A 24,902-nucleotide genomic window follows, 5' to 3' on the forward strand; every position below is an offset into this window, starting at 1 on the left:
CCCCAAGCAGAGTGGGCAGTTTGGTGTAAAACCTCAGCTCTTTCAAACTTGCACAACACTTTGCTAAACAGAAAGAGCAAACTAAAGTTATTTCTTTGGGCCTTGCTTGAGTGTTTTGCTATTTTTTGGTTCTAATTTATCTTCTGTGAGCAGATGTGCTTTTAAGGTTTTAATACAGTAATAGTGAAGGAGACAAGGAGGTTTTAGTTAGAATCTAATGGCACCATGCTTTGATTTACCATACCAACATGTCTGTTTAATTCTGCCTTCCTTCCCCAAAGACTGCTTTAAAGACTTACTAGAAGCTATACAGAATATGAAGGTTTATTTCAAAAGAATACATTTGCAAGAATACACATAAATGCACTCAATGTAACAGTACCTTCTGCAAAAATAGGTTACATAATACCCAGTAATGAAAGAACAAATCTTATTTCTCTACAAATTAGAAAGCAGAGATAGTAGCCTGGACAACCTTCAAAATGGAGGTTATTGTGGATGTTGTGAGAAGTAGCTAACTTTAAAGCATGACACCACAGAGCTAATGTTGGCAAATCAAACTACTAGCACACAACTGCAAACTATTCTTTTATACAGAATTAACAAATATTTTGGTTCCAATTTCTTTATACATAGCTCTAGTGCCTCAGGGAAAATGCTTATCAAAGATACACAAAAACTATCCAAAATTACAACGTAACTATTAAAATGCCTCCAAAATTGAGAGGAAAATAATCATGTTAAATTAAAAAAATTTAACCAAGATTTCCAGACAAGATTTCCTGTTCTTAATCAGAGAAAGTTTACAAGAGATTTCAATAAGTTATCTTGAAACCAAACAGCTGTAGATCTTAGAATCTTCGTGGAGGTCCACCTTTAAATGGCTTAAATCCTGAGCCACTTCCCCTCTGCATGGAATTGCCTGTGATCTGTACAACTCTATTAATGGGTGAAGAGTTACTGGAAACAGAAGTTTTAAAAAAAGTGTTACAATACATACCTAAACAGGTACACAGGTAATAACATTCCTGTATCTCCTGTCACTCAGCTGTTAAACTTCAAGTTTCTAAAGAGACTAGAAAACAGGCAGGAAAAGGCTTTGCACGAGTCCCTCAGTGCTGGGCCAGGCTGCCAGCAGCTCCCCTGGGGAGCCTGTGCTGGCTGGGCAGCAGCCACAGGACTGCCCCTGCTGCTGCACCTCCTAAGGACACCAAAGCCTGCAGGGGCTCAGTGGGGAACGGACAGGAAGGAGTGGTTTCTGTACCTTGTATGGGGAGCCATCATGCCCCCTCCTCCACGGCTGTCTCCCATTCTCCTTGTGTCATGATAGCCACTCCCTTGAGAACTAGGCCCGTGCCATTCTTTCCTTGGTCCAGTCTCACGGCTGTGGCGTTCTACGATGTGTCTGTCCTCGTTGTAGTGCTGGGGAGAGAGTGACTCAGTCATTCTCACAAAGAGAGGGCTGATTTATCTACAGGGAACAGGCTTGTCCAGAAAGGTAAGCTTACAGCTGATAGAATAAACACAACTCCAGCCCCTTTTAAGCTTGCAGTCCCTAGGCTGCTCACACGTTTACAATATTCCTGTTAATTCTAGGTAACAGAAACTTAGTTGCAATGACTATTAGACTGTGTGGGTATGCAGGCAGTGAAGTTCCACAAACTCACACTTTACTCCAAATTCTGTCCTGATCTCATTATCACTGGCATAAAACTCAAGAAGAACATTAATTGTTTTTAAATGCTTCAGGATTTACCAGCAGGAGTGAGTTTATCTGCAGTCTTTAAAGACAAATCTTGCAGAAGGGCTTTCACTCAGTATCACATTACAAATTACAATTACAAACTACACTGAAAGTAGCAGGCAGTGTATGGTTAAAACCCTGAAAAGGCAACAACAAATACTCAAAAGCTTAATTATCTACTCTCTAGGTATTGTTCTGATCATAAAGATGCCAGACAAAGAGTATCTGGTAATTTTTCTGCAGTTTCTTGAGTTATTAAAAAAGAACCTTTAACATCAAACTAAACTGGAAATAGGCGGAACACTTGTGAATCATTTCGATGATGCTCTATGGTCATTTTTCCAGCATGAATCTGCGTTTTGCAGCCTCTCCTTCAGGCACACGAACACAAGAAGGTGACTCACTTGTCCTCCACCTCTCTCTCCCATCACGCCCCGTTCTCCTTCCCTGCCTCCGTAGCCGGAGGCGCTGCTGCGGCTGCCGGGAGGAGCTCCCCTCACGTGGCCCGACACTTCCCTTCCCGACCGATCCGGCCGCTCGCCTCTGTAAAAATTGCTTCCATCAAAATTTTGGTTTCAGTATTGTTGAATTGGTACCAAATCACAGCACATGTAGACAGCAGAGATTCCTGGGGTGTCTAGCAACCTACAGCTGACTTGTTAGAAACGTTCTTTTAGATCTGTATGGTTTTTTAAGTAAATAAAGCTCACATGCTACTCATTTATCTGCATTCTACACAAAAGCCTCCTTAAATATGTGTTACTACTCATGGTCAGGAACAGACTGCTGGGAGTCAGCATCCAGTTCCTAGATGAGATTTAGCATTTGACAACCTGTGTATTTCTTCCAACACTTCTCTGTGGGAGGGGAGGGTCTATTCTCTCTTTAGACACTAATTTATGAGGAATTGCTACAATGGATAAATTCTACAAGAATCAGTATTTTCACTGCTTCCTCAGCACATTTACCTGCCATCCCGTTTGTCTGTGCTGATGCTTCCCTCACTCTTCCAGCTGGTTTGCCTGGGTGGGTTGGAGCCGGTTTCTCGGGGATGTCGGCCGTGTGGTATTTCTGGTCTATCGTGAATGATCACTGTTCTCCTCTCATCTCTGTCTCCTCGCACCTCCCGTCTGTCCGTGTCCCGCAGTTCGCTTCTTGGCTGTGGAGGTTCATTTCTTCTGGACTCACTGAAGCTCTTGGGGTATCTCTCAAACCCTGGCTCTTCTCTTCGCGCTGTTGGGCGAGTCTTTTTTGCCTCACCTTGATTTACAAAACGATCTCGCCTAAGTTGTTAAAGTAGGAAAGAGTCATTTGCTTGTTTCCTGTTCTCACCTTTCTCTGCACGTGTAAGCACATGCATAAGGATATAAAATCTCTCTCATCTTTGTATTACTTCTTTGTTACTATATATGCCGAATAGAAATCAAATATCCTTCCCAGCCCATTGAAAAAAAAAAATCGTAGAAAATACATTGTATTTATTTCTACAATTGTAATTTTGAGCTTGAGTTCCAACAGCCAGTTAAACATTTCTTTATGCATTTATTTGTTCCTATTTTGGCCAGTGTAATTTAAGCAATTATGGGGCTGCCTTTTTGCCCAGTATGAAATGGGGAATGCTAGATTTCTCAAGTCAGAATTGGATTTACAATTCTAGATCACTGCAACCTAAAAGCAGAATTCCAGAAGCTAAAATTGTGTGGTCTTAGCTTTACTAGTGGTTACTGGAGATATTTAATGGAACCAAGTTGCATCTGGAACCAGCATGTACTGCACAGTAAATTACACAGGTAATAAACTGGAACTTGTGACTAGATGTAAAAGAGGAAGGAATAATTGCAGAAGTCCTTTTGAAATGTCTCACAAAAAAGGCCACCAGGTAGCTAATTTAAAGTCCTCAGAGAAAAGCAGATTAGAATCCATGATAAAAGTGGCCAGTCCTGAAGGCACAAGAAATGTCAGGACAGTATTACAATTCCATTATGTCAGAACTGTGTAAAGCCTTTAGAACCACATTCAGTTTTGAACAGTTAAGAGTGAATTCCACAGAGATGCTGGCAGACAAATACGTGTTCCATTACCTAAACTTACCTATCAAAAGATGATGATGGAACAGAAGAACCTTCTGGATATCGGCCTCGTTCTCTGTGATCAAAGTCATTGAACCTGTTCTGCTGGCGGCTGTAATCTGAGCCATGGCCAAAACGTGCATCTGTATCAAGAGCCATCTTCTTACTCTCATTCCAGTAAGGATCATCTCTCCTTGAGCCAAAACAAAGGAACCCTCATCAGTCACATGTAGCGAAATCATGGCCTAATACACAGAAAATCATTGAGTCAGTTGTCTATTTTAGGAGATGCTCATTTGACCTTTGGGAAGCCACTGACAAAGGTTGACTTTTCAAAGAGTGGTTGACAAAATAATTGAAGAAGACACCCAAACCTGACCATCCATTTAGCAGAAATATGAATTCTTAAAGTAGAAGCCAGAAGTTTCAACTATTAAGGCAGAACAGCTTTTGTTAGCAAATGCTCTGAACTGGGTTTTTTTTCACACAATAAAAATTAATTCATGAGATGCTTCTCTAATTTCCAAGCCTCCTCCTACAGATAAGGAGTGTTTCATGTTTGTCATAAACTAATGTCAAACCAAACAAACACCAGAAATCCAGTTCTTCTGTGAAGACTTGCTTCAGGTACAAATGCATTTTCAAGTCTGATACAAGGCTTGGAGCTGCTTCTTTTTTATTATGTACTGCAGAAAACCAGTTTGAGAATTACCTGTGATCTACATCCCGTGGACGTTTCAAAGAATTCCTCTTCTCCTGCTCATAGCGGAGCTGCTGCTGCTGCCGCCGGAGCTCCTCCCTCTCCCGCGCAATTCGCTCCGCTTCTTTCCGACGTTCCTGCCATGGAAGGAACCACAAACAGAGCAGGTCTGTACTAGAGATACCAGAGAGCACTTAGCAAGGATACAGGCTTATCCCTTGACAGTTTTCTGCTGAAGGTTATCTGATAAAATTCATCCTTGGGTAGCATCCAAGACTAAAGAGCACAGGGGATATTTCTCTAAAAAAAGTAGACGAGATCTGGAGATGCTATTGGCTGTTACATGGACATGTCTCCAGGTAATTTCTTGTATTACTACTGTATTTATTGGCCAGAAACACTTCTTGGAAGTCTGCAGTGGTATTCTATAGGAAAAATCTAGTTAAATTATGGAAGATTGGTATAGACAGTGATCTGTTTTACTTCAAGTTTAGAGACTGACTTGTATAGCTGCTACAGTAGCAAACATTTTACATCAAATTACTCCCAAGCAAACAAGATGAAGATTCCCGTTGTTGTACATTGGGAATTATGTAATGTTTGGCTGGGTTTTATGAAACAAAAAAGGACCGGGTGGAAGAGTGAAGAGCAAAATTCCCTGCAGGGGCAAACTGGGCCATCCTCCAAAAAGCTCCTGCACAGTGCAGAACACAACTGTGCCCACCTGTTCAATCCGAACACGCTCTCTCTCCAAACGCTCCCGTTCCATCCTCTCCCTCTCCAGCTTCTGCCTCTCAATTTCCAGCCGCTCCCTCTCCCTCTGCAGGTACTCCTCTCGCTCGTGCATGATCCGGATCCGTTCTCGCTCGCGGCGCTCTCGCTCGGCTATTTCTCTTCGCCTGAAGAAAAAGAAAAAACAAGAGGTAGCAGAAATTCATCTGAAAAATTCTGTCATCCAAAACTAACATCACCTTAGGCACAGGCATTCAAAAACTACCTCAGAGTTAGCTCTTCACAGAAGTCCTTGCACCAGAAGTATACTCCTTTTAGCCCCAAGTAGCCAAAGTGGTTTTAGCTTATCTACAGAACCATTAGCAGACAACTGATAGGAAAAGTTATTTCAAGAATCATTTCTTGATGTATTTTTATTCTTAATTTAGATTTGTCATGTGGCATACAGTAACAACAGTATTCAATAGGCAAGAATATGATTTGATTTAAAAAATAAATGCTAGTTTAGCTCTTGTCCTCTTCAAGCTAACAAGAAACTTGGAGTTTTCTGTCCAAAAAGTAAGACAGACAGCCAGTCATGATCACTCTGAGCTGCACAGGTTAGCAGACTCATGAACAGTTCAATTTGCTTTCTTCTTTTTACCTCTCATAAAACAGCCTAGAGGAAGCACAAAAGGCATTTTCTCCTTTAAGCTTTATGCTTGCTGGGAATTCCTTTGTTTAGGAATTGTTTCCCTTTGTTTAGGGAAATCCAGCTAACAAGGAAGCTCTTCACAAGCTTTTGGCCATATGGAAACAGCAGAACAGAACAGTGTAGCCATTTGGTCCTTCTATTTAAAGGGTCAAGATTGTATTATGCTTGATTTGTCATTTAGATACACAACATTCTCAATTTAAAAACAAACAAACAAATAAATCCCAAACACTACATTTGCCCTGTCTCCTAGTCTGCTTCTCACCTTTCCAAAAAGAAAACTGGCATGCAATAACATTTATGAGATACACCCCCCACTGTAACAAAATCTAAGCTGTGTGTGTACATATATAGCTATACAGATTACACAAAAATTTTGGAGTTTGTTAATTCACAGAAAGATACTGTTAGGTAGAGTCCCAGACTTTAACATCTGGTTAGAAGGCTTGACAGAATGCATTCTGATTAGATTTCTAAATATAGTATCTGATCAATTAATGTATAAAATAGCCTTTAGCAAAAAGTTGAATTACTACCTTCGCAGTTCAACAGCTCGTCGTATTCTTTCCAATCGAACCATGTGTTCTCGCAATCTCTGTTCCTTCATCTTTTCAAAAGGCAAGATATCCTTTCTACCCCTGTATTCCCTGAATTTCACTTTATCTTGAATAATACGCTCTTTGTTCCTCAATATCTGTGGCTATAGATAGAGATTACAATGGTTATTTCAGAAGTCTCATTCATTTAGGGAGATTTCTGGATGCTACGTTCAAGTATCATTAATGATTTAGCAATCCCAAAGCATACAAAGCTTCTATCTAAGCTTAACAGTTAGTTTATTGACTCTCCAGTGCAAGTATCAACTGCAAGGTAGGATCAAATCGGGTAAGGATTGCATCAAATCTATAGATACTTACTTTATCAAACCTTCCCCTTCTAACTGTCCTAGTGTGGCCTTGGTCTCCTTTTGTTTGGTCTAAAACTACAACTTGACCAGGGCTTTTACCACCTAGTGAAGGGGGGAAACAAAAAAAAAAAAATAAAAGAAGGTTTAAAAACACACACACAACTATCTCTATTTGCCTATTAAAAACTCCCCTTAGTGAAATTTCTACATCTCTGAAGTGAACTGGTACTGGTAAGAGAAGTATACGAGCACACACCTATAATTAAATATTAGTATAAAGTATGGAAGTAATAAATGTGTTATGGGAGTCTAAAAAAGAACAGGTGTTTAATTGTCTGGTTTCCAGTAAGAGCAAGAACATGACCCCAAGACAAGTCAGACACACAGATTCAACAGGAGGAAATATGGCTATATGGCATACTTATTCTTTTCTTTTCTTCTGTTTTTTTAGTGGATTCTTGATTTGGGCCACTTGTTCCATTATCACTCTTCTCATCTTTACCTTCTGTTTTCTTGGCTTCTTTACTTTCTTTTTTTTCAGATTTCTCTGATTTCTTTTCTTCTTTTTTGGTTGATGGAGTTCTTATTAGGAAAAAGAACACAAAAATCCAATGAGGGACATTCAGCTTAGAGGATTTTCACAACTTCAGAAGATGTGAAATTTCTTACTTGCTGGCTTTTTCACTTGATGCAGTCTTCTTATCTCCTATGCTCCTACTCGAACTAGATTTCTCATCACTTTCCTTCTTCAGTTCTTTTTTGGAGGGATCACCTTTCACCTATTTTTTTTCCCAAAAGCAAAGAGGTTAATACAGATTCCTGTAAAAGATGGTCTATTTTGGGAGAAGTCTTGATGTTATGAAACCTACTTTCTCCACAGAGATCTGCTGTCCGTGCAGCTCTGTCCGGTGCAGGTGTGCGATGCACCTGGCCACTTCTGTACTAGAGGACATTGTGACTATGCCATAGCATTTTGCCCCTGGGCTTCGTGCATTTGTGACCACCTTGGCACCAAGTACCTATACAAACAGGGAGAGGTCAGGTTCTGAGAGAGACATTTCTACTAAGGAAGCTATGGTATTCCAAGTTTTACCCTAGTATCTAAGAAAATAAATTCACCCCAGCAGCAACATAATTCCCACCCCACTAGTTCCCAAAAGCTTTGAGAACTTTATCCCAACTTGCACATCAAGGCATATTAATGCCTGCATCCTGTTTTCACCAGTCACCTCCTCATGCCCATCAGCTAAATGCTTCCTTACAGTTATTGTCAAAATTCATTCACACAAACACCACAGACCCGAATTTGCTGGTTCATCTCTGACAGATGAACCACCACAAAAGAAGTCAGCAGCTGCCAATTAATGGCAGGAAGGTATAAGCAGTGTTATATAGTAACTTAATAAGGGAGCCAATTCTTCAAAGTCATCTAGCCAGGGTGTCAGTTACGCCATTTTAGCATTCAGCTCTGACATCTGCTTTCTGGGAAGGTATTAAACTTTGTGTTCCTCCTCCTTGCTAGAATTTCTGTAGCCACTGGAGCCAGTCTTTTTGACACAGTCATGCTCTAAAGGCAATAATTTTTCTAGCAGACTGTCATGGTACAGTCATTAAACATTTCCCTATCAGTTTTAAAACTGGGAAGCTACATAAATATTAGTACCCACCAGCTTTACAGTGAAAACAGCCAAATAACTGGAAGTTTCAACAAAATATTCTCTCAGGTGTCTACACCTTGTGAATGCATTAAAAAAATCCACCTACCAAATTCATTAGAAAAATCAGATATGCCAGAATCAATACACATACTTGATATTTACAGTGCTCAGGCTCTAACTAGTTCCCAAGCTACAATAATGCCATACCTGCACAGGCTTACTCAAACACTACAAATTCACATAGTTATCAGCAACTCCTTTGGGAAAATGAGAACCCTGGGTTTAGAAGACTGCTTAGCTTTTAAGATTTCCTCATTGTTCTATGGAATTTGTATGTTTCAATTAACGAAAATTGGGAAAACAGACTTAATTTAAGCAGACTGTTAAAAAAAAAATCATTAAACCATTGAAAGAGTCCCTAAAGCATCATACAATAAATGTCACTTTTTTTACCAATTCTTCCCTTTCATAACATGCTTTAAAAACAGTTTCTCAAAGCAGGATGTTCTATAAACACTATTTGTATTACAATTTTATCAGTTAGCGCATTATCTTGCACACATGGTTAAATGCAGTTGCTACAAAGGAACACAGCCATCATTATTTTAAAAGGCAGGCCTGACCAGAGTATTCAAGCATTTGTGAAATTTCTTTTGTACTTATCTTACCTCCACAGGAAGAAAAACTTATAAAATAAACATATGGTTCTTCCTGCAAGCATACACTCTTACTGCTGCAATATGGGGTTTTAGATTGCACAGGTTAGACATTTCCTCTCAAACCTTTATTTAAATCAAGTATTACTCAATTTCTGTATCATAGAGGAGGGGGAAGAGACACACACCACACACATGGTATCACACCCCATGAAATACCTTTCCATATTTGCCAAAGAGATTTTTCAAGTCAGCAGCTTTTGTGTTGGAAGACAGTCCGCTAACCCACAGGTTTCTAGTTGAACTTCCACTGCTACCACTAACACTGCTCGTGCTTCCTGAAACAAGTTTTACAAAACAGCCAAAAAATTAAGGAGACAAAAGTACCACACATATTTAAGTAAAGTGTTGCTGAAAAGAGAAACTTATCCTGTTGCCTCTAAGTAATTGTATATCTGGTCACCTTTGTTGTAAAGGCTTCTATAGGAAAAAAAAAATATGCCGTAAGATTTCATTCATTTCACCATGTATTGAGACCAACAGCTTGGCTAGCTTGTATCCAAAGGACAGAGAGTAAAATAATGCAAATCTTTGTTAAAGGCATGCTTTACTCTTCATTTGGGTATGTACATTGAGCTTCAACATCTGGCTCTTATCCTTAACTACCATCCATAAAAATAGGGTATTGTTTTTTTCTTTCCACAGAGTAATTGTTCTCCATCATGATGTCTGTACACTGTTGAAGTTACCAGAAACAGCAGAAAGGCAAATACAGGAGACTTGGATAATCTCAGCCTCCAGAATCATGTGGCAAATTCCCACAACTCCTTGAATATCGGCTTCATCCAGAGCAGTTTTTTAAAAATACTACTGGATGTAGAACTGGATATATCCACCAGAATTATTTCCCACATACTAATGAAAATACTAAATAAAAGCTGAGAAAACATTATGTGCCTTAAATACTCCCCCCACCCCACATATCAGGTATTTTTGCAACAATGCAGCAATAGGAACTCAAGAGATTCATGTAATCTCATTCACAGTATTGTTTGTCTTCAGTTATGTGGTTCAACTTCTTGTTTACTGCTAAATATATTAGCTGCTTTTGAATATGTTAAAAAGTAGCCAGTCCTACAGGCAAGACCAGAACTAGATCCCTGTCTTGACAGTTGGAAAATCTGGTGATGTGCAGAGTTTTAAACGGTAATTTAACCTTCTTGTGAAAAAAAAAAATGATAGTTTTTGTCCTTCAATGCACTGAGATTAGCTAAGAGCAAAAGGCAATATATCTCAGTTATGGTCATACCCAGGTTATCTTGCTATTAGTTTAGATATATAAGGAAGAAATTCTTTTCCTGTGGGCCCTGGCACAGGGTGCCCAGAGAAGCTGTGTCTGCTCCATCCCTGAAGTGTCCATGGCCAGGTTGGACATGGCTTGGAGCAATCTGGGATAGTGGAAGGTGTCCCTGCCCATGGCAGGGCATTGGAACAAGATGACCTTAAGGTCCCTTCCGACCCATAACACTCTGTGGTTCTGTGATACCCTTAGAACATCAATAAATACCAACAAACAGCCACTATCCTGGCTTTGGCTGTGCACATTAAGAAAGCCTTACAGCAGTTACTATTACAGTTTCACATATGCTACATAAATGCAGACACAGCAAATCTGCTCTCAGTTTCATGATAAGCATGTAACTGGAATGAAGTCACATCTACAGAAGACCTAATTATGACTGCCACAAAAACTTCTGCTCAAATTCATTTATCAGGTAAAGTTTCATTCATCCCTTAGTGTTATGCCAGAGATTCTGTGACAAATGTTTTTGGCAGAAAGGGAGTAGGTAAAATAGAGAGAGACATGAGCTCACACAAATGCATTTGTTTAACCATGAAGCATCAGTATAACTGGTAATATTAATGTGCTCTTGAGCTCCAGTCTTCAAATTTGTAATCATAATACAGGGTTTTATGGGAACAGATGGAAACTCCAAGGCAGAAAAATAGGTTCAAATTTAATACATTAAACAGCCACATGTGCAATTTTGCAAGCTTGCATCTCAGCTATAGTACTTGGTTGAGAGTTCAGTTATTTAAAAATGACATAGAATTACAAACAAAACAAAAAATTCATTGGCATTACGTTTAAGTACTTGCAATTATTTTTTGCTGTAAGTTACAGGAGGCTTATCTGAAAATTATAGCTTCTCATCAAACAAAGACTTGGGAAATGTTACATGGAATTTGCTCCCAAAAGTATTTTGAAACAGAAGAATATATTTTCATCAAGTCTTTAGAATAAGTATTTTTGATCTTATGACAAATCTGGAGTAAGGAGACTCAAAACATATGGACACATACATATAGCAAATGATTACTATATATATGTGCACATGATTATTGTGCCTCCAGCATAATTTACTACAGATGACTGAGTTCAATCATTTTATTACAGGGCAAGCAATGTCTCAATCAGGAAAGCATTTATTTCAAGCCAATACCACCCGAATTTGTAATAGTTACCTTTATCATCCTTTGATGTTGTCTTGCTTTCTTTAGATTCCTTAGTAGAGCTAGAGAAGCAAATTAAAAAAAATCAGAAGAAAGTTGAAACTACAGAATTTGGTGTTGTATTTTATACTACTAACACTAACAGACAAGTTAACATTTCAAAAAATAAAAATGAAAAAGGGCCAGACTGTATATTTGAACAAATGATTCCCTTATGGATTCTTGCACTGATTTTCCCCAAGATGCCTGAAGATCTAGATTTTCTGACAACTCTATTCAGTGGACATATGGCAATCTTCTCCAGATTTCAGGACGGGGACTTGACTTCATTTTGTGTTCTTAGAACTGATAGCTGTTCATTACCATCATCACAAGGACATTTAAAAAAATCGTCAATTTGAAAAAAATAAATAAATGCTGACAATTCGACAATGCAATCAGTAGGACATAGTGTCTATACGAAGATCTTGAATTTTAGAAAGTAACTTATGGCGGTCAAAAAACCTATAGGCAGGAGCATAGGATACTAATTATAAGATTCTTGCTGCTACCCCCTTAATGTAGAGTGATCTTATTGAATGCTGGTACTCAGTATCGTAAAGAACTGACATAGAAAAACAAACCTCTTTGCTTGACCAGAGGCCCCAGTAGACGAGGGACCTTTCTTCAAAGTATCCTTTTCTTTGTCTCCAGATTCTGCTTTCTTTGAACCTTCTCTGGCTTCCTTCTTGACGGGATCACCCTTCACGCAGTCTTCCTTCTTACCATCTTTATGGTTCTCAGTCATCTCATAGTCCTTGCCTTCCTTCTCCAGGCTCTGTGAAATGGTATCCTGCACATCCTTGGGCTTACTTGCTTCAGAATCTGTAATTTTCACATTTTTACCTGTTTCTAGGAGGTCATCACCATCAAAATCCAGAGTGATGGCATCTTCGGCCTGGATTGTAACCGATATGTTATCATCCTCAGCTTCTTTCACAGAGGGGTTAGCTTCCATCTCTTCATGAGCCGTGTGATCAGCCTCAGCTAGGCTTTCTTCTGAAGGAAGAGGTTTAGATACTTCTTGTGTACCATCACCAGAACCTGCTTTATCTAAGAGGATTTAACAGGAATAAATATGGCAAAACAAGAAGTTTAAACAATTTCATATGCATAAGCTAGAATAGGACCTAGAAAATACAAAGCCAGTTATTAGCACTGATGGAAGGTTAGAAAAAAACACAAGGTGTATCAACACAAATATAAATCCTTTACCCAGGATCACTTATTCTTCATGGCAAAACACATTTTCTAGAGACAAATACCAAAACATTAGGAGGGAGAATATGGTTCCATCCTGGAGATACCCGTTCTTCATAAGAAGTATCCATTTTCCTGTTTAGGATTTAGCATTCCAGAAGAACATAGTTGCTTTGGATATTCACAGTTTGATGTAATCGGTCTTTGAATCTTCCTGGTTCCAGAACTTCTAACCTTCCCAAATCCGAAAGAATTACAGTCTTGGAGAATTCCAGCCAATCTTCCACGACAGTGTTCTCTTTCCTGTCCAAGCAGTTGCTTAGCAGTCAAGTGAGTACAAGGCTGCTGCATGGGATGGGTGAGCCTTAATCCAGAGTTCGTAGACAATTGGTCCTCAGTCTTCATCCACTGGAAAGGTTTTCCATCTCAGTCCCACAGAGACAACTCCAGCTGTTCTTGGACTTGCGCAGATGACACACTTCGGCCATGGGCTCCCTCGTAAACACGGAGTCTGGAGTTTTATCCTGTAGCTTCAGTAATGTGTTTATTCCATCTTGTGTAAAGTGATGGTGTTCCATGTCCTTTCGAGTCCACAAAACGTAGAATCCTTATGACTTCTGCAGAATCCTTATGACTTCTGTCCAGGAAGTCTGTTTGCCCAAATGCATGACATTCCTTCTATAGTTTCACTAATGAGCACAGCTTAAAAAATGGTAGCCACTCCACAGGTTTTCAAACACTTGTTTTACCATCCTATGTACAACTGGTATTTCTAAGTGACAGTAAGCCAAGCACATGATGGTCCATACATTTGTGGGGTGCTCAACTTCAGTGTGAGAGTGCATTTCACCCACCATCAGTTACTGCAGTGCAAGTTGGAGACTTTGGCATCAAGACTTACCGTGTATTAAAATCAGTCCTTGAATACTATGGATTTTTATTACGAATCATAGTATTGCAACTGTATTATACATCCACCACAGTAACTGATAGGTACTGTAATCAACTCTTAAGAGTAAAGTAACTCTTAGGAGTGAAATAAACTGACTGCAGTGATTCCAGGTGCTGAGCTCAATGAGAAGACAACTGATACTTAGTGCTGGAGATAAGCCTAGTATTAGTAGAGACTGAATATTACAAGAAAAAGTCGCCTGCTCTACCAGAGTAAGACCTCTGAACTCTATTAAACTTTAGACATACCTTTCTCATTTTCTTCATCTTCCCCATCCTGCAAGAAAAGGAAGTCAACACTAAATGTCTCCTATTTTGAAACTTTAAGTAGAACAGTTTGTATTTCTCATAAAATTTCTATTGTATGAAGGCAAATACTGAAATGAAAATTGTTTCCAAAGATTATCCAGGAACCAGACTTGTGCACCTCCCTTGTCAAAGCACTAAATTTTTTTTTATGAAACTTCTTTATGAAACAATTTAATATTTATCTGTAACACTTGAAGTTTGCAGTTGGATGGGACATGTAGATATTGTCTTATCCCCTGAACTCAATGGGACATTTCTAAACTATTCCACATCTTACCAAAGCTTTCAGAATGGATGTCAAGCTGCCGATTACTGCTTTCAGAGAAAGGCAAGCAGTCTGTCATTAGCTTTAAAAGCTCAAAGAGAAGTGAGAAACTAGGCAGCATCCCTCCAGTAAGTACTTAAAAAAAAAAACTCTGATTTTAATAGGTATTTACTTATTTCTTATTCGTTTTACTGAGCAGGAGATGCTGTAAGAGATGTCACTTTTCAGACACCATTTCCATGTAACTCAGAATGATTTGCTGGACATAGAGATATCAGATATTACTATTAACACCAAAAAGCAACCTGAACAACCACGCCCAGTTCTGCACTCCCCACATTCTCTGAGGGCAAACTTCTACTTTAAACAGAAGCTCTAAACTCCTGTATGAGCTGTATATACTACAACAGCATCTGCCAGCATCCCTCTTGTGTTTTACAGGGAGTGTGAAATATATTCTCTGTGAAGTTTATGCACTGAACCCTCCCAAACTGTAGACACGAATTATATCTTCCAACAGGTGAATTTACTTGGTATCACAATTATCTGCACAATTAAATATTTGAATGAAAGCTTCCTGTATTGTTTACCTTTTTAGTCTTACATCATCTGACTCTAACATGCACACTGGAATAGAAAAATCAGTCTGAAGTGATCTTTTCCAACTAAACAGACACGAAAATCAGCTTAACAGAACGAATTTAGAACTCACATGGACAGCTGGAAAAGTGTAATCTTCTATGTCTGGACCTTCATTTTCCTATAGAAATAGAAAAGGGACTAGATAAGGAAACTATTTCTAAAACACTCAAACATTCAGAGGGTCAAGAGATTCCATTAGCTCAGTAAACATGTAAGTGGATACACACTCAACAATGTGAACAACAGTGAGCAGTTCTCCTGATGTAAAGAATCTGAACACTGAACTGAAAGGCACGAGCCACTGCTAGTACAAGGGGAAAGGACCACTTATGAACCAACTCTACACGGACTCTGGAAGAATTTTATCAGTCAGTGCCACATTTGTTTCAGGACTATTAATTACCAATCAAGGAAAATAGAAAAAAAATAAGTGTAAGGTAAAATAAAAAGAAAAACCCTATCTTTTAGACATATGCAAGACAAACTGAAAGATTAGTTCTGACTTCCTAGTAACAAATGCTAAGAAAAATGTACATTTTACTGATAAAAATTCATGCAAAATATAGCCAAGTACCTGGCTTTCAGAATCCTTCTCCACATCTTCTGTTGTCTCCACTGGCTCCAGGTCATGGTACCTTTTCTTTTCTGCAGATGGTAGTCCTTTAGAATTCAAGTTCTCATCTTCAACAGATTCTTTCAAGTCTTTTAATTCATCATTTGCATCTTGATCACTTGCATCTTGAGTCTCCAATTCACTTTCCTTTTGGTGTGAACACAAATACTTGGTATAACTAAAAGTATTAGCTTTATTCTGAAAAAAATCACTGCTAGCATTACTGTTTCACTGCTGGATCAATGCCTTACATGCATAATATAATTCATATCACGTTTTAAAACCCACCCAGCTTCACACCCTTAGGCATCACATTGTAAATACACTAAAAACAATGCTTCAAATTTCCACATAAATTACCACAAAGAAAAAGGAAGCTTTCTCATTAACTGAAGTCAAACACTGACCATAAAGACAAAATGAGAAAAGTTTTTACATACTTTTATTACCTTGACAAAAGAGTCCTCTTCTACTGAAGCATCACCAGCCAATTCATCAGCTTCCTGCTTTTTACCTGAAACGATGGGATATGCTGTGACTAGACCTGCTATGTAGAGTACACTTTTAATACTGATTATGTGTTTGGCCTCACTTTATTATTCTCTACTTGCTTTAGTTTAGCTGGATTGTTCACTATAACTCTCCAAACCCAGTAATTTTTAAGATAAGGAGATAAAATGCCAGCTGAGTGAGAATGAACAATCAATGTTGTTCAATAAACAAGTTAGTAACCTTAATACCTATCCTATTTTGAGGCATAATGGAATTCAGGAGAACACTGAACTAGAAACTAAACACTTCTAGAATTACTGAGGTTAACTAGACATTATAACTTTGGAAGAGTCTTGCTTTAGAGATAACTCACATCACTGAGAAATTAGGTTAGAATGAACCTCTAAAGGTCATCTAGTCCACCTAACCACCTGCTGAAAATTACAGTGAAGTTCCAAGGACAATGAAATGTCTCAGGGCTTTATTTAGCTGCATCTTTGAATATCCACAAACATGGCAATTACAAGCCTCTCCAAGCCACCTCCTTCAGAGCTTTTCACTAAAGAATCAAGGGAGGCAGAAGAATTGAGTAGGTGAAGCACTTCTGCCCTCTACATTTGCTTTACTGTATTAAGTGCCTGTTCCATTGAGGAATTCTATTCTTCCAGCACAGGCACACTTTTCTCCATTAGAGATGTCTCTGTGGGGATGATGACTATACACAGCTCCCCCTTTGGAATCCAGGGCATTTCCCTACTCTTCTGAAAAACAAGACCTAAGAACACTAGATAGAAACATCTCCACACAAACACACCCTCTGAAGAACGTTGTGTCTCTTTGATTCAGTCCATCAAAGATTAGCCTATGCAACAGTCTGCAGTAGCACGAGGTACAAAAGCAGCTCTGTTACGAAGTGGTTTCACTGCATCTTCTACTGAAACTTAGTGTCAATTCAAATGCAAATGAGATGGGAGTCATAATTAGCACTTAATGATGCATTTTTTGGCATTGCATCCTCCCTCCTCCCTTCAACGTCTAATGAATGGCTAAACCAATTCTATAGTTATTCCAAAGGAATATAAAAGAAAACCATAAGCCAAAGTTCAACACAGTATGGACATCTCTGCTAGTTGAAATACTCAATTTTTCAGCCATTAATTTCCATGGTCTTTTATATGCAGTTCTTAAATACACTTCAAAACTGGAAAGTACTAAACTACAGGGCAAAAAGAGACATTGTTGTTTTGGGTTTGCCTGGATTCCAGTTGCTTTTACTCATTTCCCTGAAAGGCAGCACTCTGACCACACTCCTAGAAAAAGGCACATTGCTGCTTTCAGTACAGGCACACACTGATCTCCAGGAAAAGGCACAAGGCAGAAGCTATTTCTGTGACTGCAAAACATGAGATTTAAACTTTCAAATCCAAAGTCAGTATCACTGATTTTACTTCACTTAAACAAACAAACTGCCAAACCTACAAAAAGTCCTATTTTGTACTTGTAATGCAATAGGATTGTGAGACTCTGGTGTAAAAAGCCACCTGCACAGGTATGCTAAGGGGAGCCAGCTCTTCTCAGGAAGAGGACTTACACTGGAAAGGGCAGTTTCTGATGTGCATTACAGCTGATAACAAAAAATAACTCAAGTTTTGTGTTAACTTTTTAGCATTCCGTGATAGAATCTACAGATCCCAATACCTTCAACATGAATAAAAAGCAATGAGAAACAGCAAGGATTTCTACACACACTTCACTGCTTTCTTTTACCCTCTCACATTTCAGTTCGTTTGTTAAACCTGAAAGACCAAGTTTTTCCTGCATCCCATATCCAACTAGCATCCACAGAGACAGGCAAGCACACAGGGCAGATACTCAACACATTTAGCAACTCTCCAGCACAGACTATCATGAAAGCTATTTAAATAATTTATTTTGCCTGAGGAGATATGGCTGGTGGACTGGAACTGAGACTTCATAGGGAATAGAACAGAAAATCAAACCAATGGCAAAGCTACATCAAGTTAGCCCCACCATTATGCAATAGCAGCTAGAGAACTATATTTTATTGACTGGTGCTCATCAAGAGCAAGTTACAGCACTCAGTAATGAAGCTGTTTTATCTTTTATTTGCTACCAGATTAAGTAATGATTTCATTAGCCCTTCTTTACTATGTCTGTTGTCTTTGTAGGAAGTCCCATTTACCAGAGATATTCCAAGGCATAATGAGACCTGAACAATGACCTTCACTTTTCAACTTCAAGCCAGAACGTGGTGTAAGTTTGCTCTCCCTCTCATGTTCTGTGCTTTAGGTTACTTTGCTCTGGTTAGAGTTCCATTGCTCAAAAGTGGCACTTCAAGGTTCTGATACAGACAGTTTTCAGATGTTGGTACAGTAACTTGCCAAAAAGCCAGCATCCACTAAAATCCAGCAGTTGTCTGACTGACATCCATTTATAGTGGACTATTTAAAGGCACACTCAGCTCTTAAATTCACCTAACTAAACTCAGATTGCAACAAACACCTTGCAGAAAATGACTGTTTCTCTAAATGTATTCAAGGGTAAGTTAAGAAACAGAGCCAGAACATCTGAACGTTCCGCAGGCAACAGGCACAGCTGGTCTCCTGTCACACAGCTTGTCAACACCGACATTTCTGTACAGGTTTATCCAAGCAGTGGCTACCGAAAGTGTCAGTGTGTCTGCAGCATTCACCACGCACCTGGGTGTTTAACAACACAAACACTCATTTACCTTGGAGTGATGGCACTCCTTCACAAGCTATGCTCAGTCCCTTTTCTGGCAAGGGGCAATTGCTACACACCGTAAAATTGCAACAGACTGTTACACAGAAAACAAATATTCTTCTTATAAGTAAGTAGAAGAATTAGAACATCTTCAAAATGTTGGGTTTACATTATGCAGGTTTAGCTTTTATTTTATTTACAAGCCCCACAGTAGCACAAGCTTATTCTACCTGTTCATGGTCCTCCGTGTGAGGAATTCAGGCTACCTGAGTATTTACAGAATTATAGAAGAGTGTATTCTGGACAGCTCTTGAATTAGATATCTGCATCTCAGGCAGAAGCAGAGTGACACACTCATCAGAAAATTCTGGAAGAATTAGTGTTTGCATTTCTTCTGGTATTCCTCCTGAAACTCACAATAGAGTTCTGTAACACCTAATGCTAAAGATTCATCAAAAACATGGGATAAGAGGTAAAGAGGAGGTAAATCCTTGCAATGGAATAAACTCTCTACAGCATTAAGAGGTCTAGTGGAATTTGAAAAGTATCATTTGCCACAATATTAAAAAAGTAAACAATCCTTTTCTAATTCAGAAATGGTATCATGAGGTACAGGAATATGTAAGTCTTCTATTGCAACTAGAAGATACAGTTCTTAGTTGTTCGTTGTTTTTAGAAAGAAAGGTCTGTGAAAATCAAGTGTACAACTTAGTTTACTTTGGTTTGTTCTTATATTTAAGTAACTAAACAGTTCAAATAAATAAGTCAAAATTATTTGGGCAACAGTACAAACCAGCCACTGTCAGCTGTCAGTCAGCCTTTGATGCAAGACACACGATTGGCAATCTGGAAATTCAGATGCAAACTAGACTGGTAATTAAGACACAAACTAACAGCTATCTAACTGGCCTCAGAAACTTGTAGAGCAGCAAATAAACATCTTCACATTAATTCTCCAAAATCAAAAATGATCAGCCTAAAATCTGTTCTTCACCCACACTAATTCCAGAACTCATCAGGAAAGTAACTCTCAATTACCAATTTTAATATTTCAACATTCAACATTTGACTGCATATCCTTCAAAGTAGCATTTATTTCAAAAACATCTGAAAAATATTTCTTACTAGTAGTAAGGTAACTTCCTTTAGATACCAGACTAGGCAGCAGAATGGTCAGGCTTGACAAGATTAGCTTTTTCCAAAAACTGTCATCTTTTCACAGAAAGAGAAATCCTTCCATAGCTACTGGAGGGTGGAGAGGCACAGCTGAGGCACTTAAAAAAGGAGCACTTGGCATTTGCTCCTTTCAAACTTTAACTGGCAAAACCCATTGATCTTACCTATATACCTGTATAATCTGATTAGCTGCTCTGCAGTTCTTTACCCTAGCTATTTAATTAAAGTAGCATCTGGGAAAAGTGTTAAATTTCGACTAACTCTGCATAAGATTGATCAAGGATTCTTGTTGCACTACAGAATCCTTCTGCAAGCATTTTTTAAGTTGTATGAAAAACTCCCACTTTAATCTTTTGAGTATTCTTCTCCCTTTTTGTAAACATATACACACAAAAAAGCAAGGCAAGACAAATGTATCATTCCCTCCCCACACACAGAGCCCATTCCCACTCTAATTCTGGCCTGTCTGATATTCTAGATCAGGTTTTTGTAATAGACAGTGCTAGGGAATCACACATCACACTTTCTCCACAGACCTTAAGAGCTCCAGTAAAACTGGTTACAGAAGACTTTCACATCTAAACCCTACAGCCACCTGACACACTTTGTGATTTTTTGGAAGGATGACCTCCTTCCTTCCCTCCCACTGGCCTCCCCTTCCGGCTGCTATGAGGACATTTAATCATCACTTCCACTCCCTGGCCTTCCTTGAAGATGTATTTTCTTTGTAAATGAGTATCTTATACTCCTACCCTCCCTTGCACAGCAATAACAGCTCAGGGAAAAAGACTACAGAACTAGTAATGCCATTAATTTTATTGCTGTCCAGCAGTACAATAATTAAAGACCCAACAGTATTAGTCTGAAGCTGTAGGGTGGGGAGGAAAAGAAGCATTAGCAAAAAGACCTGGATCAATCTGTCAGCAAAACCAGTTAGGAGGAAAAAACACCTCACAGTGAGTAGTTAAAAATCAAACAAGATATTATTTCATACAGTTAGAAATAAACCGATGCAATAAAAAAAATATTTCCCCTAGACTAAACAGTGAATTTTTCACGTTCCTCCATGAACTCCCCATACTTTTGGCACAAAAATCTGTTCATAAGACTTTTGTAATCTAACAAGTAATGAGGAAAAATTCCTGAGCTTGCAAAGTGAACTGATAAGAACTTCACAAACACCATGTTTTCCTTTGAGGTTTACCAAGAACGCACATGTCATGTGTATGCATTAGGATTTGGAGCACAGGAGAGGTGGCAGGAAGAGCTAGTGAAGCCCTGCCTCAGGCAGCAGCAGCACTGGTTGGCAAACTAGCTCTGCAGAGGCAAAATAGCTAACTACCCAAGAAGCCAGTCCAAGAACATCATGCATATCATATTAGTTTGGAGACTAGGAGGATTGAAAACAGCAGGTAAGAGAAGTGTTTGTCACAGCAGAACATGGAGCCATTTAGATCTCTGTATGAAAAACTGGAAGAGTTTCCTTATTTAACTTCCATGCAGTTATCTTAATCAGCAGTCACCTTTCTAAAGCACGGAATAAATTAATGTCATAGAAAAAAAAATGGAACCACATTTAAAAGGTGATTTCCTTTCACTTCTCTAATGCGTGAGAAGTGCAAAGAAGTTATGCAAACTTCCTAAGCAGACAGATTTTCTTAATAACTTTGCCATTCACAGTACCAGGCTGATTGAATAATCACTTTCACCACAAAACTCAGCCCATGACAAGAGACAGCAGTGTAAGACTGTTCATGTCCAAAACAGGTCCCTGTAGCACACGTGTGAACACTCTCAGTGTGTCTGCTCAACAAACAATACTGTGCATAAAGCAGACAGGTCCTTTCCCAGTAATAATAGATCACAGATGCTCCCAAAACTACTAAAAACACACGCCCAAACCAAAATCCCCCAGACTCCAAACTCACAAAACAGTATTTAAATTCTCAGGGAAAAGAAATCAGAGCTGAAAAGTCTGAAAAATCACTACCAAACAGATCAGCACAAAATTTAAATATTAATTTCTCACAACAAAACCACTAAAATCTCTTAATTAGACATTTCACTGTGAGACTTCAACGCCTATTCAGAAAATTCATGTATATAAATCCTGTCTTCAGTAGGGAGCATGCTAATACACCCACATACTCCAGTCCTCTCCAGGGAGTGACTCCCTAGCACATTGCTGGGCCCTTATCACCAGCAGAGTCCAGCACCTGCTCATGGCTGGAGAGCCGCTGCTGTTACACAGATCCCTCGGCATGAGTGACACCCCACAGAGCCCCACAGCAGCTCCTGCTCCACCCTGCACCTGCAACGCTCCAGGTGCAGGACCCCTGAACACAGCACACACCAAACCCCAGAGCTCATCTGCAGCACAGCCCTGCAGGAACTGTGGGCAGGACAGCCACTACCTCATAGCACACATCTCTTAACCCAGTCATGTTCCATCTAGCTATACCTCTCTCAATATACATGGCTCCAGCAGCCCCATATATTGCCTACGTACAGTCAATGAAAACAGACATGCACGGCAAAGGATGTCTTATATGACAGGAATTATAAACAGTAAAGTTACAACTGCACCCAAACTATAGACTGCAGTCCTTCTTTAAGGTGATACATGCAAAAAAAAAACCTGTGTAAGAATATAAAGTATATCGACAGAGCCTAACCTTTGCCTTTAGTTGGCTTCTTGGTGGGTGTGTCAGCTGAAACACTTATTTCAATATTATCTGGATCACCTCCTTCCTCTTCAATAGCCTAAATAAGACAAAAATATACAGTTTTTAATAGCTTTGACTGGAAAGCTGGACAGTTTGACTTCAGCAGGTAAGCCAAATAGTTCTCTCGGCATCTCAAAAATATTTGGTAAAACACTTTGGGTTAAACCTTTCCGTTAAAGCAAGGGAACACAAATGATAAAGGCTGAGAGTTTCAGCTGTTAGAACGACACTTAGAAAGTACAGCTTATCAAGGATCCACACGTTTCTCTTTGGAAACGCAACACTAGAAAGCCACAACGACATCCATAAAGGCATTAAAGGCAGCTCAAAAGCGGGACAGCGGGAAGCAAAACCACCCCTCAGCAGCAACCTGCTCCGGGGCTCGCCGGACGAGCTCGGGGCCCGTGGCGGCGGGCGGGCCGCAAGGCCGCGGGAGAGCTCGGCCAGCCGGGGCGGGAGCTGGGCCGGCCGGGACACCGCGCCCAGCCCGGCCCACAGGGGACACACAGCGCCGGCGGGGCTCGCTGCGGCGGACCCTCGCCCGGGCACCGGCGGCACGGCGGGGACAGGTCCCGCCCCCCACACGGGGACGGCGGCAGAGCCGCCGGCGCCCCGCCCCCGGAGCCGGGCGACAGCAGCCGCCGCCGGGGCGGGCCGGGCAGGGCCTGCGCCCAACGCTCACCTGCTTGAGCCGGGCGATGAGCACCGTCTTCACCCCGGTGATGTCCAGGTTGCGCCGCTTCAGCTCCGACTTGAGGTCGATGACGCGCAGGTCGCTGATCCGCTTGCTCTCGGCGGGCGGCGCCGCGGGCGCGGCGGGAGCCGCAGGAGCCCCCGCGGCGGCGGCGGCGGGAGCGGAGGCGGCGGCGGCCATTTTAGAGCGGGCGGGCGAGCGCGGCGGCCGCGCGCACAATGAGCGCGGTGCCCGGATGAAGCGCGGCCGGCGCGCGGCTCTGCGCAGGCGCGGAGCGGCGCACCTGGCCCGGAGCGCCCGCCCCGCCGGGCCCGCCCTGCGCGTGCGGGGAGCGCGGCCCGCCGTGTCCCGGCCCCGGGGAGCAGCGGGGATGCCCAGAGCCGGGGGGCTGTCCAGTGCCGGGGATGCCCAGAGCCGGGGATGCCCAGTGCCGGGGATGCCCAGAGCCGGGGATGCCCAGTGCCGGGGGAGTGCCCAGTGCCGGGGATGTCCAGTGCCGGGGGGATGCCCAGAGCCGGGGGGATGCCCAGAGCCGGGGCTGCCCAGAGCCGGGGGGATGCCCAGAGCCGGGGAGTGCCCAGTGCCGGGGATGCCCAGTGCCGGGGGGATGCCCAGAGCCGGGGATGCCCAGTGCCGGGGGGATGCCCAGTGCCGTGGGAGTGCCCAGTGCCGGGGATGTCCAGTGCCGGGGGAGTGCCCAGTGCCGGGGGGATGCCCAGAGCCGGGGATGCCCAGTGCCGTGGGAGTGCCCAGTGCCGGGGATGTCCAGTGCCGGGGCTGCCCAGTGCCGGGGAGTGCCCAGTGCCGGGGATGCCCAGAGCCGGGGATGCCCAGTGCCGGGGGGATGCCCAGAGCCGGGGATGCCCAGTGCCGGGGGAGTGCCCAGTGCCGGGGATGTCCAGTGCCGGGGATGCCCGGTGCCGGGGGAATGCCCACTGCCGGGGGGATGCCCAGAGCCGGGGATGCCCAGAGCCGGGGGGATGCCCACTGCCGGGGGAATGCCCGGTGCCGGGGGGATGCCCAGTGCCGGGGAGGGCGGCGGGGTGGGGAATGGTTTGGAGCGCCTGTCCTGGCAGGAGCCGCTCAGGGAGCTGGGGCGCTCAGCCTGGAGAACAGGAGGCTCAGGGGTGACCTTATCGCTCTCTACAATTCCCTGACAGGAGGATGTAGTGTGTGCGGGTCGGTCTCTTCTCCCAGGAACAGCGACAGGACGGGAGGATGTGGCCTCAAGCTGCACCTGGGGAGGTTTAGGTTTGACATTAGAAAGAATTTTCTCACAGAAAATGTGATATTGGAACCATCCGCCCTGGGAAGCGGTGAAGTCACTGTCCTTGAAGGTGTCTCAGGAAAGACTGGAGGTGACACTTGGTGCCGTG

General features: G+C 41.5%; 1 protein-coding gene across 7 annotated transcripts; it reads right to left on the reverse strand.

Moving 5' to 3' along the window:
• Window positions 1-306: 306 nt before the first annotated feature.
• On the reverse strand, window positions 307-23,721 carry SLTM (SAFB like transcription modulator). Of its 7 annotated transcripts, none has more exons than XM_066328535.1 (21): window positions 23,515-23,721; window positions 22,782-22,869; window positions 16,143-16,207; window positions 15,655-15,840; window positions 15,151-15,198; window positions 14,114-14,141; window positions 12,298-12,712; window positions 11,687-11,736; window positions 9,380-9,498; window positions 7,716-7,865; window positions 7,516-7,625; window positions 7,268-7,428; window positions 6,857-6,948; window positions 6,476-6,639; window positions 5,238-5,412; window positions 4,526-4,650; window positions 3,836-4,006; window positions 2,713-3,027; window positions 2,149-2,287; window positions 1,265-1,422; window positions 307-960 (listed from the first exon to the last, which is right to left on the reverse strand). In XM_066328535.1, exons 1-21 carry the CDS (start codon window positions 23,704-23,706, stop codon window positions 852-854), a joined length of 3,060 nt encoding a protein of 1,019 aa, XP_066184632.1. In that variant the 5' UTR covers window positions 23,707-23,721; the 3' UTR covers window positions 307-851. The 7 variants fall into 7 exon arrangements, with proteins under 7 accessions (XP_066184632.1, XP_066184631.1, XP_066184626.1 ...); XM_066328534.1 differs by having other exon boundaries at window positions 12,298-12,766; XM_066328529.1 differs by having other exon boundaries at window positions 2,149-2,299; window positions 12,298-12,766.
• Window positions 23,722-24,902: the final 1,181 nt, after the last annotated feature.

The sequence above is a fragment of the Sylvia atricapilla genome, chromosome 13 (genome assembly GCF_009819655.1).
Source record: "Sylvia atricapilla isolate bSylAtr1 chromosome 13, bSylAtr1.pri, whole genome shotgun sequence".
NCBI classification, from domain to species: domain Eukaryota; kingdom Metazoa; phylum Chordata; class Aves; order Passeriformes; family Sylviidae; genus Sylvia; species Sylvia atricapilla.

Bases quoted from the DNA above. Each gene is read 5' to 3' on its own strand.
- SLTM (XM_066328528.1), bottom strand. From the start codon at position 23,706: ATGGCCGCCGCCGCCTCCGCTCCCGCCGCCGCCGCCGCGGGGGCTCCT. The intron at 15,841-16,133 runs GTATGTAAAAAC...TCACACCAAAAG, and splicing joins CTTTTGTCAAGGTAATAAAA to GAAAGTGAATTGGAGACTCA. The intron at 6,640-6,856 runs GTAAGTATCTAT...CTCTATCTATAG, and splicing joins GAAGGGGAAGGTTTGATAAA to CCACAGATATTGAGGAACAA.